Here is a 20,796-nt window from a genome sequence, read left to right as displayed (position 1 = left end):
CATTATGTTTCTATAGACTGGAATACATCCCCATTATGTTTCTATAGACTGGAATACATCCCCATTATGTTTCTATAGACTGGAATACATCCCCATTATGTTTCTATAGACTGGAATACATCCCCATTATGTTTCTATAGACTGTAATACATCCCCATTATGTTTCTATAGACTGTAATACATCCCCATTATGTTTCTATAGACTGTAATACATCCCCATTATGTTACTATAGACTGGAATACATCCCCATTATGTTTCTCTATAGACTGGAATACATCCCCATTATGTTTCTATAGACTGGAATACATCCCCATTATGTTTCCCTCCAGACTGGAATACATCCCCATTATGTTTCTATAGACTGGAATACATCCCCATTATGTTACTATAGACTGGAATACATCCCCATTATGTTTCTCTATAGACTGGAATACATCCCCATTATGTTTCTATAGACTGGAATACATCCCCATTATGTTTCCCTCCAGACTGGAATACATCCCCATTATGTTTCTATAGACTGGAATACATCCCCATTATGTTTCCATAGACTGGAATACATCCCCATTATGTTTCTATAGACTGGAATACATCCCCATTATGTTTCTCTCCAGAATGGAATACATCCCCATTATGTTTCTATAGACTGGAATACATCCCCATTATGTTTCTATAGACTGGAATACATCCCCATTATGTTTCTATAGACTGGAATACATCCCCATTATGTTTCTATAGACTGGAATACATCCCCATTATGTTTCTATAGACTGGAATACATCCCCATTATGTTTCTCTCCAGACTGTAATACATCCCCATTATGTTTCTCTCCAGACTGGAATACATCCCCATTATGTTTCTATAGACTGTAATACATCCCCATTATGTTTCCCTCCAGACTGGAATACATCCCCATTATGTTTCTATAGACTGGAATACATCCCCATTATGTTTCTATAGACTGGAATACATCCCCATTATGTTTCTATAGACTGGAATACATCCCCATTATGTTTCCCTCCAGACTGGAATACATCCCCATTATGTTTCTATAGACTGGAATACATCCCCATTATGTTTCTCTATAGACTGGAATACATCCCCATTATGTTTCTATAGACTGGAATACATCCCCATTATGTTTCCCTCCAGACTGGAATACATCCCCATTATGTTTCTATAGACTGGAATACATCCCCATTATGTTTCCATAGACTGGAATACATCCCCATTATGTTTCTATAGACTGGAATACATCCCCATTATGTTTCTCTCCAGAATGGAATACATCCCCATTATGTTTCTATAGACTGGAATACATCCCCATTATGTTTCTATAGACTGGAATACATCCCCATTATGTTTCTATAGACTGGAATACATCCCCATTATGTTTCTATAGACTGGAATACATCCCCATTATGTTTCTATAGACTGGAATACATCCCCATTATGTTTCTCTCCAGACTGTAATACATCCCCATTATGTTTCTCTCCAGACTGGAATACATCCCCATTATGTTTCTATAGACTGTAATACATCCCCATTATGTTACTATAGACTGGAATACATCCCCATTATGTTTCTCTATAGACTGGAATACATCCCCATTATGTTTCTATAGACTGGAATACATCCCCATTATGTTTCCCTCCAGACTGGAATACATCCCCATTATGTTTCTATAGACTGGAATACATCCCCATTATGTTTCCATAGACTGGAATACATCCCCATTATGTTTCTATAGACTGGAATACATCCCCATTATGTTTCTCTCCAGAATGGAATACATCCCCATTATGTTTCTATAGACTGGAATACATCCCCATTATGTTTCTATAGACTGGAATACATCCCCATTATGTTTCTATAGACTGGAATACATCCCCATTATGTTTCTATAGACTGGAATACATCCCCATTATGTTTCTCTCCAGACTGGAATACATCCCCATTATGTTTCTATAGACTGTAATACATCCCCATTATGTTTCCCTCCAGACTGGAATACATCCCCATTATGTTTCTATAGACTGGAATACATCCCCATTATGTTTCTATAGACTGGAATACATCCCCATTATGTTTCTATAGACTGGAATACATCCCCATTATGTTTCCCTCCAGACTGGAATACATCCCCATTATGTTTCTATAGACTGGAATACATCCCCATTATGTTTCTCTATAGACTGGAATACATCCCCATTATGTTTCTATAGACTGGAATACATCCCCATTATGTTTCCCTCCAGACTGGAATACATCCCCATTATGTTTCTATAGACTGGAATACATCCCCATTATGTTTCCATAGACTGGAATACATCCCCATTATGTTTCTATAGACTGGAATACATCCCCATTATGTTTCTCTCCAGAATGGAATACATCCCCATTATGTTTCTATAGACTGGAATACATCCCCATTATGTTTCTATAGACTGGAATACATCCCCATTATGTTTCTATAGACTGGAATACATCCCCATTATGTTTCTATAGACTGGAATATATCCCCATTATGTTTCTCTCCAGACTGTAATACATCCCCATTATGTTTCTCTCCAGACTGGAATACATCCCCATTATGTTTCTATAGACTGTAATACATCCCCATTATGTTTCCCTCCAGACTGGAATACATCCCCATTATGTTTCTATAGACTGGAATACATCCCCATTATGTTTCCCTCCAGACTGGAATACATCCCCATTATGTTTCTATAGACTGGAATACATCCCCATTATGTTTCCATAGACTGGAATACATCCCCATTATGTTTCTATAGACTGGAATACATCCCCATTATGTTTCTCTCCAGAATGGAATACATCCCCATTATGTTTCTATAGACTGGAATACATCCCCATTATGTTTCCCTCCAGACTGGAATACATCCCCATTATGTTTCTATAGACTGGAATACATCCCCATTATGTTTCTCTATAGACTGGAATACATCCCCATTATGTTTCTATAGACTGGAATACATCCCCATTATGTTTCCCTCCAGACTGGAATACATCCCCATTATGTTTCTATAGACTGGAATACATCCCCATTATGTTTCCATAGACTGGAATACATCCCCATTATGTTTCTATAGACTGGAATACATCCCCATTATGTTTCTCTCCAGAATGGAATACATCCCCATTATGTTTCTATAGACTGGAATACATCCCCATTATGTTTCTATAGACTGGAATACATCCCCATTATGTTTCTATAGACTGGAATACATCCCCATTATGTTTCTATAGACTGGAATACATCCCCATTATGTTTCTATAGACTGGAATACATCCCCATTATGTTTCTCTCCAGACTGTAATACATCCCCATTATGTTTCTCTCCAGACTGGAATACATCCCCATTATGTTTCTATAGACTGTAATACATCCCCATTATGTTTCCCTCCAGACTGGAATACATCCCCATTATGTTTCTATAGACTGGAATACATCCCCATTATGTTTCTATAGACTGGAATACATCCCCATTATGTTTCTATAGACTGGAATACATCCCCATTATGTTTCTATAGACTGGAATACATCCCCATTATGTTTCTATAGACTGGAATACATCCCCATTATGTTTCTATAGACTGGAATACATCCCCATTATGTTTCTATAGACTGGAATACATCCCCATTATGTTTCCCTCCAGACTGGAATACATCCCCATTATGTTTCTATAGACTGTAATACATCCCCATTATGTTTCTCTATAGACTGGAATACATCCCCATTATGTTTCTCTCCAGACTGTAATACATCCCCATTATGTTTCTATAGACTAGAATACATCCACATTATGTTTCCCTTCAGACTGGAATACATCCCCATTATGTTTCTATAGACTGGAATACATCCCCATTATGTTTCCATAGACTGGAATACATCCCCATTATGTTTCCATAGACTGGAATACATCCCCATTATGTTTCTATAGACTGGAATACATCCCCATTATGTTTCTATAGACTGGAATACATCCCCATTATGTTTCTATAGACTGTAATACATCCCCATTATGTTTCCCTCCAGACTGGAATACATCCCCATTATGTTTCTATAGACTGGAATACATCCCCATTATGTTTCCCTCCAGACTGTAATACATCCCCATTATGTTTCTATAGACTGGAATACATCCCCATTATGTTTCTATAGACTGGAATACATCCCCATTATGTTTCTATAGACTGGAATACATACCCATTATGTTTCTATAGACTGGAATACATCCCCATTATGTTTCCATAGACTGGAATACATCCCCATTATGTTTCTATAGACTGGAATACATCCCCATTATGTTTCTATAGACTGGAATACATCCCCATTATGTTTCTATAGACTGGAATACATCCCACATTGTTCCCGCTCAACTAGACAGTCTTAGTGTTTTGGGAACATGTCTCTTGTAATGTACCCACATTGTTCCCGCTCAACTAGACAGTCTTAGTGTTTTGGGAACATGTCTTTTGTAATGTACCCACATTGTTCCCGCTCAACTAGACAGTCTTAGTGTTTTGGGAACATGTCTTTTCTAATGTACCCACATTGTTCCCGCTCAACTAGACAGTCTTAGTGTTTTGGGAACATGTCTTTTGTAATGTACCCACATTGTTCCTGCTCAACTAGACAGTCTTAGTGTTTTGGGAACATGTCTCTTGTTATGTCCCCATAATGTTCCCGCTCAACTAGACAGTCTTAGTGTTTTGGGAACATGTCTTTTGTAATGTACCCACATTGTTCCCGCTCAACTAGACAGTCTTAGTGTTTTGGGAACATGTCTCTTGTTATGTCCCCATAATGTTCCCGCTCAACTAGACAGTCTTAGTGTTTTGGGAACATGTCTTTTGTAATGTACCCACATTGTTCCCGCTCAACTAGACAGTCTTAGTGTTTTGGGAACATGTCTTTTGTAATGTACCCACATTGTTCCCGCTCAACTAGACAGTCTTAGTGTTTTGGGAACATGTCTTTTGTTATGTCCCCATAATGTTCCCACAACCTGAATGAAACATTGTGGGAACCTTTTAAAAGAACAGACTAAATGGGTTCTGGGAACGTTCTTGCAATATCAGGCGAATGTTTTATGCAAACATTGTACAATCATCATCATGAATGGACAGTTTTGGTGTTATGAGAACATTTACCGCAACCTAACGAATGTTCTTTCAGAGACACAATTTTGGTTTGCTGGGAAAACATTACTGTTACATTGTGTTATTACATTCCCTGGAAACCTATTGAGAACATTTGGGGAACGTTCTGTTGTAGTTGGTACAGATGTTGTGTACAACATTTAAGGTGAATGTTAGGAGAACATTCCAAGGATAATTCATTTAAAACATAAATATTTTGTTATCAAAAACGTTCTTTGAATGTTTTGGGGATGTTATCCTCCTAACGTTATAAAACCCTAACTAGAACTTAATAGGAATCGTTTGGTTATGTTCTTGGTTTGCTGGGATGTGAAACATTCCTGATATGAGTGGTTCACAGTCTTTAGAGACAACACAATACATTCAACAGGTATTATAGGTGTATGTGAAGCGTTTTAATATACCACTGGGTATTGAGAGGAAGAGACAGTGATGTTTGACTAGTCAAAGAACAAAAGGAGATCAGCTCTGAGATCACTGTCCTGTTTCACTAATCATTCACCTCAGCACTAAATCATTGACAGATGGGCTGTGTGTGTGTTGCACTGTGTCATAAGCTGCTCTGTACAGAGAGGCCTTTGAACCCTGTAGTTACTACAATAGAATAATAATGCCACTGACTGACTGACTGATTGGCTGTCTGACTGGCTAGCTGACGGACTGACTGGCTGGCTGACTGGCTGGCTGACTGGGTAGCTGACTGTCTGACTGGCTGGCTGACTGGGTAGCTGACTGTCTGACTGGGTAGCTGACTGTCTGACTGGGTAGCTGACTAGCTGACTGGGTAGCTGACTGTCTGACTGGCTGTCTGACTGGGTAGTTGACTAGCTGACTGGGTAGCTGACTGTCTGACTGGCTGTCTGACTGGGTAGCTGACTGTCTAACTGGCTGACTGACTGGGTAGCTGACTTGTTGGCTAGCTGACTGGCTGACTGGCTGGCTGGCTGACTGGGTGGCTGACTGGGTAGCTGACTTGTTGGCTGTCTGACTGGGTAGCTGACTGGCTAGCTGACTTGTTGGCTGTCTGACTGGGTAGCTGACTGGCTAGCTGACTTGTTGGCTGTCTGACTGGGTAGCTGACTGGGTAGCTGGCTTGTTGGCTGTCTGACTGGGTAGCTGACTGGCTAGCTGACTTGTTGGCTGTCTGACTGGGTAGCTGACTGGCTAGCTGACTTGTTGGCTGTCTGACTGGGTAGCTGGCTGTCTGACTGGCTAGCTGGCTGTCTGACTGGGTAGCTGACTGGCAAGCTGACTGGCTGGCTGACATGCTGGCTGACTGTCTGACTGGCTAGCTGACTTGCTAGCTGTCTGACTGGCTGGCTGACTTGCTGGCTGACTTGCCTGCTGTCTGACTTGCTGGCTGACTGGTTGGCTGTCTGACTTGCTGACTGATTTTATTTATTAGGATCCCCATTAGCCGACACCAATGGCGACAGCTAGTCTTACTGGGATCCCCATTAGACGACACCTTAACCCTGAACGCAGGACAAGGGAGAGCTGTCTAACAGCTGACATGCTCTGCTGTTCCAGTTGAAGTAGGAAGTTTACATACACCTCAGCAAAATACATTTAACTTTTTATGGCTGCAGGGGCAGTATTGAGTAGCTTGGATGAAAAGGTGCCCATTGTAAACGGCCAGCTCCTCAGTCTCGGTTGCTAATATATGCATATTATTATTAGTATTGGATAGAAAACACTCTAAAGTTTCCAAAACTGTCAAAATATTGTATGTGAGTATAACAGATCTGATATTGCAGGTGAAATTCTGAGGAAAATCAAAACAGGAAGTGGCTTCTATTTTGAAAACTCATATGTTCCATAGCCTCTCTTTGCTGAATTTAAAGGGATATGAACCAGATTCCCTTTCCTATCTCTTCCTCAAGGTGTCAACAGTCTTCAGACATAGTTTCAGGCTTTTATTTTGAAAAATGAGCCAGAACGATAACATCGCGTCAAGTGGTCACATGAGTTTTGCTGCTCGCGTAACAGAGTTTGGACAGCCATTGTTTTCCCCTCTCCTACTGTGAAAGACATTTGCGGTTGATATATTATTGATTATATATTTTAAAAACAACCTGAGGATTGATTATAAAAACGTTTGACATGTTTCTGTGGACATTATGGAAACTGTTTGGAATGTTGTCTGCGTTGTCGTGACCGCTATTTCCTGTGGATTTCTGAACATAACGCGACAAACAAACGGAGCTATTTTGGATATAAAAATTATCTTTATGGAACAAAAGGAACATTTGTTGTGTAACTGAGAGTCTCGTGAGTGAAAACATCTGAAGATCATCAAAGGTAAACGATTAATTTGATTGCTTTTCTGATTTTCGTGACCGAGCTACCTGATGCTAAGTGTACTTAATGTTTGTCGTGCGATCGATAAACTTACACAAACGCTTGGATTGCTTTCGCTGTAAAGCATCATTTCTAAATCTGACACAACAGGTGGATTAACAAAAGGCTAAACTGTGTTTTCCTATATTGCACTTGTGATTTCATGAATATAAATGTTTATAGTAATATTTATTGTATGTAGCCCTATGCTATTCAGCGGTTGTTGATGACACTTATCCCGATATCGGGATTGCAGACATAAAAAGTTAAACTGACATTTAATCCTACAAAAATTCCCTGTTTTAGGTCAGTTAGGATCACCACTTTATCTTAAGGATGTGAAATGTCAGAATAATAGTAGAGAGAATGATTTATTTCAGCTTTTATTTCTTTCATCACATTCCCAGTGGGTCAGGAGTTTACATGCACTCAACTAGTATTTGGTAGCATTGTCTTTAAATTGTTTAACTTGGGTCAAACGTTTCGGGTAGCCTTTCAGTGTTACAGTGTATTCTAGCCCCCTGTCTCTCAGTGTATCCTAGCCCCCTGTCTCTCAGTGTTACAGTGTATCCTAGCCCCCTGTCTCCCAGTGTATCCTAGCCCCCTGTCTCCCAGTGTTACAGTGTATCCTAGCCCCCTGTCTCCCAGTGTTACAGTGTATCCTAGCCCCCTGTCGCCCAGTGTTACAGTGTATCCTAGCGCCCTGTCTCCCAGGGTTACAGTGTATCCTAGCCCCCTGTCTCCCAGTGGTACAGTGTATCCTAGCCCCCTTTCTCCCAGTGTATCCTAGCCCCCTGTCTCCCAGTGTATCCTAGCCCCCTGTCTCCCAGTGTATCCTAGCCCCCTGTCTCCCAGTGTATCCTAGCCCCCTGTCTCTGTGTATCCTAGCCCCCTGTCTCCAAGTGTATCCTAGCCCCCTGTCTCTCAGTGTTACAGTGTATCATAGCCCCCTGTCTCCCAGTGTTACAGTGTATTCTAGCCCCCTGTCTCTCCATGTTAGTGTATCCTAGCACCCTGTCTCTCAGTGTTACATTGTACCCTAGCCCCCTGTCTCAGTGTATCCTAGCCCCCTGTCTCCCAGTGTATCATAGCCCCCTGTCTCTCAGTGTTACAGTGTATCCTAGCCCCCTGTCTCCCAGTGTTACAGTGTATCCTAGCGCCCTGTCTCCCAGGGTTACAGTGTATCCTAGCCCCCTGTCTCTGTGTATCCTAGCCCCCTGTCTCTCAGTGTATCCTAGCCCTCTGTCTCCCAGTGTATCCTAGCCCCCTGTCTCTGTGTATCCTAGCCCCCTGTCTCTCAGTGTATCCTAGCCCCCTGTCTCCCAGTGTATCCTAGCCCCCTGTCTCTCAGTGTATCCTAGCCCCCTGTCTCTGTGTATCCTAGCCCCTGTCTCTGTGTATCCTAGCCCCCTGTCTCTCAGTGTATCCTAGCCCCCTGTCTCCCAGTGTATCCTAGCCCCTGTCTCCCAGTGTATCCTTGCCCCTGTCTCTCAGTGTTAGTGTATCCTAGCCCCTGTCTCCCAGTGTTACAGTGTATCCTAGCCCCTGTCTCCCAGTGTTACAGTGTATCCTAGCCCCTGTCTCCCAGTGTTAGTGTATCCTAGCCCCTGTCGCTCAGTGTATCCTAGCCCCCTGCCTCTCAGTGTTACAGTGTATCCTAGCCCCTGTCTCTCAGTGTTTCCTAGCCCCCTGTCTCCCAGTGTTACAGTGTATCCTAGCCCCTTGCCTCTCAGTGTTTCCTAGCCCCCTGTCTCCCAGTGTATCCTAGCCCCCTGTCTCGCAGTGTATCCTAGCCCCCTGTCTCCCAGTGTTACAGTGTATCCTAGGCCCCTGTCTCCCAGTGTTACAGTGTATCCTAGCGCCCTGTCTCCCAGTGTTACAGTGTATCCTAGCCCCCTGTCTCCCAGTGTTACAGTGTATCCTAGCCCCCTGTCTCCCAGTGTATCCTAGCCCCCTGTCTCCCAGTGTATCCTAGCCCCCTGTCTCCCAGTGTATCCTAGCCCCTGTCTCCCAGTGTTACAGTGTATCCTAGCCCCCTGTCTCTCAGTGTTAGTGTTTCCTAGCCCCCTGTCTCTCAGTGTTAGTGTTTCCTAGCCCCCTGTCTCTCAGTGTTACAGTGTATCCTAGCCCCCTGTCTCCCAGTGTATCCTAGCCCCCTGTCTCCCAGTGTATCCTAGCCCCCTGTCTCCCAGTGTATCCTAGCCCCCTGTCTCCCAGTGTTACAGTGTATCCTAGCCCCCTGTCTCTCAGTGTTAGTGTTTCCTAGCCCCCTGTCTCTCAGTGTTAGTGTTTCCTAGCCCCCTGTCTCTCAGTGTTACAGTGTATCCTAGCCCCTGTCTCTCAGTGTATTCTAGCCCCCTGTCTCTGTGTATCCTAGCCCCCTGTCTCTGTGTATCCTAGCCCCTGTCTCTGTGTATCCTAGCCCCTTTCTCCCAGTGTATCCTAGCCCCCTGCCTCTCAGTGTTACAGTGTATTCTAGCCCCCTGTCTCCCAGTGTATCCTAGCCCCTGTCTCCCAGTGTTACAGTGTATCCTAGCCCCTGTCTCCCAGTGTATCCTAGCCCCTGTCTCTGTGTATCCTAGCCCCTGTCTCCAAGTGTATCCTAGCCCCCTGTCTCTCCATGTTAGTGTATCCTAGCCCCCTGTCTCCCAGTGTTACAGTGTATCCTAGCCCCTGCCTCTCAGTGTTAGTGTATCCTATCGCCCTGCCTCTCAGTGTTACAGTGTATCCTAGCCCCCTGTCTCTCAGTGTATCCTAGCCCCCTGTCTCGCAGTGTATCCTAGCCCCCTGTCTCCCAGTGTTACAGTGTATCCTAGCCCTCTGTCTCTCAGTGTTACAGTGTATCCTAGCCCCTGTCTCTCAGTGTTTCCTAGCCCCCTGTCTCCCAGTGTTACAGTGTATCCTAGCCCCTTGCCTCTCAGTGTATCCTAGCCCCCTGTCTCCCAGTGTTACAGTGTATCCTAGCCCCTTGCCTCTCAGTGTTTCCTAGCCCCCTGTCTCCCAGTGTATCCTAGCCCCCTGTCTCGCAGTGTATCCTAGCCCCCTGTCTCCCAGTGTTACAGTGTATCCTAGCCCCCTGTCTCCCAGTGTTACAGTGTATCCTAGCGCCCTGTCTCCCAGTGTTACAGTGTATCCTAGCCCCCTGTCTCCCAGTGTTACAGTGTATCCTAGCCCCCTTTCTCCCAGTGTATCCTAGCCCCCTGTCTCCCAGTGTATCCTAGCCCCCTGTCTCCCAGTGTATCCTAGCCCCCTGTCTCCCAGTGTATCCTAGCCCCCTGTCTCCCAGTGTTACAGTGTATCCTAGCCCCCTTTCTCCCTGTGTATCCTAGCCCCTGTCTCCCAGTGTATCCTAGCCCCCTGTCTCCCAGTGTATCCTAGCCCCCTGTCTCCCAGTGTATCCTAGCCCCCTGTCTCCCAGTGTATCCTAGCCCCTGTCTCCCAGTGTTACAGTGTATCCTAGCCCCCTGTCTCCCAGTGTATCCTAGCCCCCTGTCTCCCAGTGTATCCTAGCCCCTGTCTCCCAGTGTTACAGTGTATCCTAGCCCCCTGTCTCTCAGTGTTAGTGTTTCCTAGCCCCCTGTCTCTCAGTGTTAGTGTTTCCTAGCCCCCTGTCTCTCAGTGTTACAGTGTATCCTAGCCCCCTGTCTCTCAGTGTATTCTAGCCCCCTGTCTCTGTGTATCCTAGCCCCCTGTCTCTGTGTATCCTAGCCCCCTGTCTCTGTGTAACCTAGCCCCCTTTCTCCCAGTGTATCCTAGCCCCTGCCTCTCAGTGTTACAGTGTATTCTAGCCCCTGTCTCCCAGTGTATCCTAGCCCCTGTCTCCCAGTGTATCCTAGCCCCCTGTCTCCCAGTGTGTCCTAGCCCCTGTCTCTGTGTATCCTAGCCCCTGTCTCCAAGTGTATCCTAGCCCCTGTCTCTCCATGTTAGTGTATCCTAGCCCCCTGTCTCCCAGTGTTACAGTGTATCCTAGCCCCCTGCCTCTCAGTGTTAGTGTATCCTATCGCCCTGCCTCTCAGTGTTACAGTGTATCCTAGCCCCCTGTCTCTCAGTGTTAGTGTATCCTAGCGCCCTGCCTCTCAGTGTTACAGTGTATCCTTGCCCCCTGTCTCTCAGTGTAAGTGTATCCTAGCGCCCTGTCTCTGTGTTACAGTGTATCCTAGCCCCCTGTCTCCCAGTGTATCCTAGCCCCCTGTCTCTCAGTGTTACAGTGTATCCTAGCCCCCTGTCTGTCAGTGTTAGTGTATCCTAGCCCCCTGTCTCCCAGTGTTTCCTAGCCCCCTGTCTCTGTGTTACAGTGTATCCTAGCCCCCTGTCTCCCAGTGTATCCTAGCCCCCTGTCTCCCAGTGTATCCTAGCCCCCTGTCTCCCAGTGTATCCTAGCCCCCTGTCTCCCAGTGTTACAGTGTATTCTAGCCCCCTGTCTCTCCATGTTAGTGTATCCTAGCACCCTGTCTCCCAGTGTTACATTGTATCCTAGCCCCCTGTCTCTCAGTGTTAAATTGTATCCTAGCCCCCTGTCTCTGTGTATCCTAGCCCCCTGTCTCTGTGTACCCTAGCCCCCTGTCTCTCAGTGTTAAATTGTATCCTAGCCCCCTGTCTCTGTGTATCATAGCCCCCTGTCTCTGTGTATCCTAGCCCCCTGTCTCCCAATGTATCCTAGCCTCTTTGTCTCCCAGTGGTGAGCTATTCTGAAAGCCCATTCAGTCTCTTGGGAATAGGGTGCTATTTGGGACACACCTTTGGCAGTCTCTAGACTTCAACGTGATTACTGTTCCTGTCTGTTTTATGACACAGCTAGGACCAGCTAGGACCTTCATAAAAGCTGTTGTGAAATCTGCCACACCTTCTCACCATGGTTTCACTCTGACTGGGAGGTAGGGAGTTGGGGTTAGGGTTGTGTATGTGTGTGTGTCTGTGTGTGTGTGTGTGTGTGTGTGTGTGTGTGTGTGTGTCTGTGTGTGAGAGAGAGATCTGGCTAGCTTGGTAGAATACAGCTGATCTGACTAGCTTGGTAGAATTGGGTTGATCTGGCTAGGTAGGTAGAATTGGTTTGATCTGGCTAGGTCGGTAGAATGGGGTTGATCTGGCTAGGTCGGTAGAATGGGGTTGATCTGGCTAGGTAGGTAGAATGGGGTTGATCTGGCTAGGTAGGTAGAATGGGGTTGATCTGGCTAGGTAGGTAGAATGGGGTTGATCTGGCTAGGTAGATAGAATGGGGTTGATCTGGCTAGGTAGGTAGAATGGGGTTGATCTGGCTAGGTAGGTAGAATGGGGTTGATCTGGCTAGGTAGGTAGAATGGGGTTCATCTGGCTAGGTAGGTAGAATGGGGTTGATCTGGCTAGGTAGGTAGAATGGGGTTCATCTGGCTAGGTAGGTCGAATGTGGTTCATCTGGCTAGGTAGGTAGAATGGGGTTGATCTGGCTAGGTAGGTAGAATGGGGTTCATCTGGCTAGGTAGGTAGAATGGGGTTGATCTGGCTAGGTAGGTAGAATGGGGTTCATCTGGCTAGGTAGGTCGAATGTGGTTCATCTGGCTAGGTAGGTAGAATGGGGTTGATCTGGCTAGGTAGGTAGAATGGGGTTGATCTGGCTAGGTAGGTAGAATGGGGTTGATCTGGCTAGGTAGGTAGAATGGGGTTGATCTGGCTAGGTAGGTAGAATTGGGTTGATCTGGCTAGGTAGGTAGAATGGGGTTGATCTGGCTAGATAGGTAGAATGGGGTTCATCTGGCTAGGTAGGTAGAATGGGGTTGATCTGGCTAGGTAGGTAGAATTGGGTTGATCTGGCTAGGTAGGTAGAATTGGGTTGATCTGGCTAGGTAGGTAGAATTGGGTTGATCTGGCTAGGTAGGTAGAATGGGGTTGATCTGGCTAGATAGGTAGAATGGGGTTCATCTGGCTAGGTAGGTAGAATTGGGTTGATCTGGCTAGGTAGGTAGAATGGGGTTGATCTGGCTAGGTAGGTAGAATTGGGTTGATCTGGCTAGGTAGGTAGAATGGGGTTGATCTGGCTAGGTAGGTAGAATGGGGTTGATCTGGCTAGGTAGGTAGAATTGGGTTGATCTGGCTAGGTAGGTAGAATGGGGTTGATCTGGCTAGATAGGTAGAATGGGGTTCATCTGGCTAGGTAGGTAGAATGGGGTTGATCTGGCTAGGTAGGTAGAATGGGGTTGATCTGGCTAGGTAGGTAGAATGGGGTTGATCTGGCTAGGTAGGTAGAATTGGGTTGATCTGGCTAGGTAGGTAGAATTGGGTTGATCTGGCTAGGTAGGTAGAATGGGGTTGATCTGGCTAGATAGGTAGAATGGGGTTCATCTGGCTAGGTAGGTAGAATTGGGTTGATCTGGCTAGGTAGGTAGAATGGGGTTGATCTGGCTAGGTAGGTAGAATGGGGTTGATCTGGCTAGGTAGGTAGAATGGGGTTGATCTGGGTAGCTAGGTAGAATTGGGTTGATCTGGCTAGGTAGGTAGAATGGGGTTGATCTGGCTAGGTAGGTAGAATTGGGTTGATCTGGGTAGGTAGGTAGAATTGGGTTGATCTGGCTAGGTAGAAACGGTTGGGCAGACTTCCTTCTCCAAAGAAAAGCTCTATGTAGAAAAAAGTTCTGATATTTAAAAAATGCATAATTAACCAGGAGCTCGTAAAACCGCTGCTATGCAATGTAGCGACAATCTCACTCTGAAGAGGCATGTGCCCTTGTTCACTCTGAAGAGCAGTGTGTCAGTCGACCACTAGAGGGGGGTGTTGTCTCTCTCTCCAGGGTTAATCCAACCGAGCCTTCCATCAGGATAGAGACCTGTGTGATGAAAGGTAGTAATTATACCTGTGAATAAATATTTCATATATTCAGGGATGAAGCGGTAATAGGGTGGGAGGTTCGTATGTAGAGGACATTATCATCCCTTACAGTCAGAGCAGTTGTTGTTGTTCACATGCTCTAGATCTTTCTACCTATATTGGTCATTTACAGAAACCTTGAGGCCCCAGGGTTAGTCCCCATGCAGCAGACACCTTGAGGCCCCAGGGTTAGAGTCGTCACCAGCAGACACCTTGAGGCCCCAGGGTTATAGTCGCCACCAGCAGACACCTTGAGGCCCCAGGGTTAGTCCCCATGCAGCAGACACCTTGAGGCCCCAGGGTTAGAGTCGTCACCAGCAGACACCTTGAGGCCCCAGGGTTATAATCGCCACCAGCAGACACCTTGAGGCCCCAGGGTTAGTCCCCATGCAGCAGACACCTTGAGGCCCCAGGGTTAGAGTCGTTACCAGCAGACACCTTGAGGCCCCAGGGTTAGTCCCCATGCAGCAGACACCTTGAGGCCCCAGGGTTAGTCCCCATGCAGCAGAAACCTTGAGGCCCCAGGGTTAGAGTCCTCACCAGCAGACACATTGAGGCCCCAGGGTTAGAGTCCTCACCAGCAGACACATTGAGGCCCCAGGGTTAGAGTCGTCACCAGCAGACACCTTGAGGCCCCAGGGTTAGAGTCGTTACCAGCAGACACCTTGAGGCCCCAGGGTTAGTCCCCATGCAGCAGACACCTTGAGGCCCCAGGGTTAGTCCCCATGCAGCAGAAACCTTGAGGCCCCAGGGTTAGAGTCCTCACCAGCAGACACATTGAGGCCCCAGGGTTAGAGTCCTCACCAGCAGACACATTGAGGCCCCAGGGTTAGAGTCGTCACCAGCAGACACCTTGAGGCCCCAGGGTTATAGTCGCCACCAGCAGACACCTTGAGGCCCCAGGGTTAGTCCCCATGCAGCAGACACCTTGAGGCCCCAGGGTTAGTCCCCATGCAGCAGAAACCTTGAGGCCCCAGGGTTAGAGTCCTCACCTGCAGACACCTTGAGGCCCCAGGGTTAGAGTCCTCACCAGCAGACACATTGATGCCCCAGGGTTAGAGTCCTCACCAGCAGACAAATTGAGGCCCCAGGGTTAGAGTCCTCACCAGCAGACACCTTGAGTCCCCATGCAGTAGAAACCGAGGCCCCTGGGTTAGAGTCCCCATGCAGTAAAAATATTGAGGCCCCTGGGATAGAGTCCCCATGCAGCAGAAACCGAGGCCTCTGGGTTAGAGTCCCCAGCAGCTAAAACCAAATCCAAGCATGAATAATGTAACAGGATTCCTCTCTCTGTCAGATCAGATATAAGCTGTGCTAGTTAGCCTGCCAGGCAGAACTGTGAACACACATTAAATATACATGATTCTCTCTCTCTCTCTCTCTCTCTCTCTCTGCTGCTGGGGGAAGTGTTCACCTGTTTATCTACGAGATTATAGTTACTCTAAGGGGTTAATTTATTTAGAATTCTAGGATTTGGAGGTTGAAGGGTGTGATTTCAGACTAGGTTGAAGGGTGTGATTTCAGACTAGGTTGAAGGGTATGATTTCAGACAAAGTTGAAGGGTATGATTTCAGACTAGGTTGAAGTGTGTGATTTCAGACTAGGTTGAAGGGTATGATTTCAGACTAGGTTGAAGGGTATGATTTCAGACTAGGTTGAAGGGTATGATTTCAGACTAGGTTGAAGGGTGTGATTCCAGACTAGGTTGAAGGGTGTGATTTCAGACTAGGTTGAAGGGTTTGATTTCAGACTAGGTTGAAGGGTGTGATTTCAGACTAGGTTGAAGGGTGTGATTTCAGACTAGGTTGAAGTGTGTGATTTCAGACTAGGTTGAAGGGTGTGATTTCAGACTAGGTTGAAGAGTATGATTTCAGACTAGGTTGAAGGGTATGATTTCAGACAAAGTTGAAGGGTATGATTTCAGACTAGGTTGAAGGGTGTGATTTCAGACTAGGTTGAAGGGTGTGATTTCAGACTAGTTTGAAGTATGTGATTTCAGACTAGGTTGAAGGGTATGATTTCAGACTAGGTTGAAGGGTGTGATTCCAGACTAGGTTGAAGGGTGTGATTTCAGACTAGGTTGAAGGGTTTGATTCCAGACTAGGTTGAAGGGTATGATTTCAGACTAGGTTGAAGGCTATGATTTCAGACTAGTTTGAAGGCTATGATTTCAGACTAGTTTGAAGGGTGTGATTTCAGACTAGGTTGTAGGGTATGATTTCAGACTAGGTTGAAGGGTATGATTTCAGTCTAGGTTGAAGGGTGTGATTTCAGTCTAGGTTGAAGGGTGTGATTTCAGACTAGGTTGAAGGGTGTGATTTCAGACTAGGTTGAAGGGTGTGATTTCAGACTAGGTTGAAGGGTATGATTTCAGACTAGGTTGAAGGTTATCATTCAGATTTATAGAAGTCAGAGCAGATGTAATACTTCTATAGTACGGACTCAGTCAAAAGAGATGCAGCTTATTTCCCTATCTAACACCTGTTTTTGTTTGTGACTAGAATGTCATGCAAAGATCATTGAACAAGTGACCACACAGCCTTCAGAGAGGAGGCGCTGTACCTGACCTGATTTCAATGACGAAAGTAATGAGTTTTCAGTGATGCTGAGGGGGATAGAGAGAGAGAGATGGAGGAAGGGAGACGAGAGGGGAGAGAAAGAGAGGAGGGTGAAGTGTGCAAGAGGTGAGGGAGAGAGTTGGTGAAGTGAGAGAGAGAGAGAGAGAGAGAGAGAGAGAGAGAGGGAAAGAGAGAGAGATAGAGAGAGAGAGAGAGAGAAAGAGAGAAAGAGAGAGAGATGGACTGAGTGAGTGAGGGGTACAGAGCTCCGCCCCCTTGCTATAATCTGCCACCTGTTCTGTTCCCCTCCCTCTCTCTCTGTGTGTGCCAGTCAGAGTTATCTGCTTCTCATCACTCAGCTGTAGCTAGGGCCAAATCAGAGTCACGCCTGGTCTACACCTGTTACTACCTGGTACCTGTTTCACATCCTTCCTGACAACATTGTGGAGGAAACAGGAGGAAGGGAGAGCTGCGGAGCAGTACAGAACAAAGCATCCTAACCTAAGGACTGAGCCAGGACCAGGAGAGCAGTCACAATGAGTTCTGTCATCAGAACAGACAGGAGGATGTAGGCTTCAGGACTGTGGATGGGACTTGATTTTGAAGACGTGCAGATTTGGCTCTTACTGCAACGTAAGGGGACAGTAAACTCGAAGGACGGACAGACAGCCTGTCAGAAAGACAGACATGACCTCACCAAACGGAGAAGACAGAGACCCTGAGATAGAGCTTTTTGTCAAGGTAAGATGTGTGTGACAGGTGTGTGTAGTGTAGTAGTGGACAGTGTGTGTGTTCTGTAGTGTAGTGTGTGTGTGTGTGTGTGTGTGGTGCGTGTGTGTGTGTTCTGTAGTGTAGTAGTGGACAGTGTGTGTGTTCTGTAGTGTAGTAGTGGACAGTGTGTGTGTGTGTGTGTGTTCTGTAGTGTAGTGTGTGTGTGTGTTCTGTAGTGTAGTAGTGGACAGTGTGTGTGTGTTCTGTAGTGTAGTAGTGGACAGTGTGTGTGTGTGTGTGTTCTGTAGTGTAGTAGTGGACAGTGTGTGTGTGTGTGTGTTCTGTAGTGTAGTAGTGGACAGTGTGTGTGTGTGTGTGTGTTCTGTAGTGTAGTAGTGGACAGTGTGTGTGTGTGTGTGTTCTGTAGTGTAGTAGTGGACAGTGTGTGTGTGTGTATGTTCTGTAGTGTAGTAGTGAACAGTGTGTGTGTGTTCTGCAGTGTAGTAGTGGACAGTGTGTGTGTGTGTGTGTGTTATGTAGTGTAGTAGTGGACAGTGTGTGTGTGTGTTCTGTAGTGTATTAGTGGACAGTGTGTGTGTGTGTTCTGTAGTGTATTAGTGGACAGTGTGTGTGTGTTCTGTAGTGTAGTAGTGGACAGTGTGTGTGTGTGTGTGTGTGTTCTGTAGTGTAGTAGTGGACAGTGTGTGTGTGTGTGTGTTCTGTAGTGTAGTAGTGGACAGTGTGTGTGTGTTCTGTAGTGTATTAGTGAACAGTGTGTGTGTGTGTGTTCTGTAGTGTAGTAGTGGACAGTGTGTGTGTGTTCTGAAGTGTAGTAGTGGACAGTGTGTGTGTTCTGTAGTGTAGTAGTGGACAGTGTGTGTGTGTGTGTGTGTTCTGTCGTGTAGTAGTGGACAGTGTGTGTGTGTGTTCTGTAGTGTATTAGTGGACAGTGTGTGTGTTCTGTAGTGTAGTAGTGGACAGTGCGTGTGTGTGTGTGTGTGTGTGTGTGTGTGTGTGTGTGTTCTGTAGTGTAATAGTGGACAGTGTGTGTGTGTTCTGTAGTGTAGTAGTGGACAGTGTGTGTGTGTGTGTGTGTGTTCTGTAGTGTAGTAGTGAACAGTGTGTGTGTGTGTGTTCTGTAGTGTAGTAGTGGACAGTGTGTGTGTGTGTTCTGTAGTGTAGTAGTGGACAGTGTGTGTGTGTGTTCTGTAGTGTAGTAGTGGACAGTGTGTGTGTGTGTGTGTTCTGTAGTGGACAGTGTGTGTGTGTGTGTGTGTGTGTTCTGTAGTGTAGTAGTGGACAGTGTGTGTGTGTTCTGTAGTGTAGTAGTGAACAGTGTGTGTGTGTGTGTGTGTGTGTTCTGTAGTGTAGTAGTGGACAGTGTGTGTGTGTGTTCTGTAGTGTAGTAGTGGACAGTGTGTGTGTGTGTTCTGTAGTGTAGTAGTGGACAGTGTGTGTCTGTGTGTGTTCTGTAGTGTAGTAGTGGACAGTGTGTGTGTTCTGTAGTGTAGTAGTGGACAGTGTGTGTGTGTGTGTGTTCTGTAGTGTAGTAGTGGACAGTGTGTGTGTGTGTGTGTGTTCTGTAGTGTAGTAGTGGACTGTGTGTGTGTGTGTGTGTGTTCTGTAGTGTAGTAGTGGACTGTGTGTGTGTGTGTGTGTGTTCTGTAGTGTAGTAGTGGACAGTGTGTGTGTGTGTGTTCTGTAGTGTAGTAGTGGACAGTGTTTGTGTGTGTGTGTTCTGTAGTGTAGTAGTGGACAGTGTGTGTGTGTGTGTGTGTGTTCTGTAGTGTAGTAGTGGACAGTGTGTGTGTGTGTGTGTGTTCTGTAGTGTAGTAGTGGACAGTGTGTGTGTGTGTGTGTGTGTTCTGTAGTGTAGTAGTGGACAGTGTGTGTGTGTGTGTGTGTGTGTGTGTTATGTAGTGTAGTAGTGGACAGTGTGTGTGTTCTGTAGTGTAGTAGTGGACAGTGTGTGTGTTATGTAGTGTCGTAGTGGACAGTGTGTGTGTTATGTAGTGTCGTAGTGGACAGTGTGTGTTGTAATAGTAGGGTTAGAGTTACAGTAGCAACAGGTTCTGCTGAGGTTGACCCAGGAGACACCAATACTCTAGGTGTTGCTGGCAGAGTAACACAGCCTTCTCCAACCTGCCCTGTGGCTACAGCGGTACACACTACCCTACCTTATCTACTGTATATCCTCGGTAGACACTACCCTACCTTATCTACTCTATATCCTCATACACACTATCCTACCAACAGACACATCACTGACACAGCTGACATGTTCTCAGGGGACAACAGACACATCACTGACTGTTCTCCACTGTACACGACCCTTGTTTTAAGAACTATGACCTGAAGGTAAAAAACAGAGAGTCCAAGGCTGAGAACCAGACATGTTGCATCTGTTCCCCATGCTGCCCTGGGGGACCTGCCCTATATAGACGGAGTGACAGACATCACATGGACCAGCGCTGCATCTCATAGGATCCAAGCGAACTCACATCACACATGTTAAAGGACCCACATATTAAAATCAGGAAGAGGAGATTCACACACTAAGGTCAGGAAGAGGAGATTCACACACTAAGGTCTGGAAGAGGAGGCTCACACACTAAGGTCTGGAAGAGGAGGTTCACACATTAAGGTCTGGAAGAGGAGGTTCACACATTAAGGTCAGGAAGAGGAGGCTCACACACTAAGGTCTGGAAGAGGAGGCTCACACATTAAGGTCTGGAAGAGGAGATTCACACATTAAGGTCTGGAAGAGGAGGTTCACACATTAAGGTCTGGAAGAGGAGGTTCACACATTAAGGTCTGGAAGAGGAGGCTCACACACTAAGGTCTGGAAGAGGAGGCTCACACATTAAGGTCTGGAAGAGGAGATTCACACATTAAGGTCTGGAAGAGGAGGTTCACACATTAAGGTCAGGAAGAGGAGATTCACACATTAAGGTCTGGAAGAGGAGGTTCACACATTAAGGTCAGGAAGAGGAGGCTCACACATTAAGGTCAGGAAGAGGAGGTTCACACATTAAGGTCTGGAAGAGGAGGCTCACACACTAAGGTCTGGAAGAGGAGGTTCACACATTAAGGTCTGGAAGAGGAGGTTCACACATGTTAAAGGGTAGAGGAGATTCACACACTAAGGTCTGGAAGAG

General features: G+C 46.0%; 1 protein-coding gene across 2 annotated transcripts in view; it reads left to right on the top strand.

Moving 5' to 3' along the window:
* LOC115116597 (chloride intracellular channel protein 5-like) overlaps window positions 1-20,796 on the top strand; it is a 73,368-nt gene that overhangs the window by 21,474 nt on the left and 31,098 nt on the right. Inside the window, exon 1 of one of the 2 annotated variants that reach the window (XM_065026111.1) lies at window positions 17,278-17,668. The exons of the other annotated variant lie outside the window; for it this stretch is intronic. Coding sequence (XP_064882183.1) covers window positions 17,615-17,668 — 54 coding nt within the window. The 5' untranslated portion in view covers window positions 17,278-17,614. Of the gene's footprint in view, window positions 1-17,277; window positions 17,669-20,796 lie in introns of those variants that run through there. 2 annotated transcript variants of the gene reach the window in all.

Source organism: Oncorhynchus nerka, linkage group LG13 (assembly GCF_034236695.1).
Source record: "Oncorhynchus nerka isolate Pitt River linkage group LG13, Oner_Uvic_2.0, whole genome shotgun sequence".
Classification (NCBI taxonomy): Eukaryota; Metazoa; Chordata; class Actinopteri; order Salmoniformes; family Salmonidae; genus Oncorhynchus; species Oncorhynchus nerka.
Note: the sequence above shows the minus strand (reverse complement) of the source record. Positions and strands in the feature narration are given on the sequence as shown.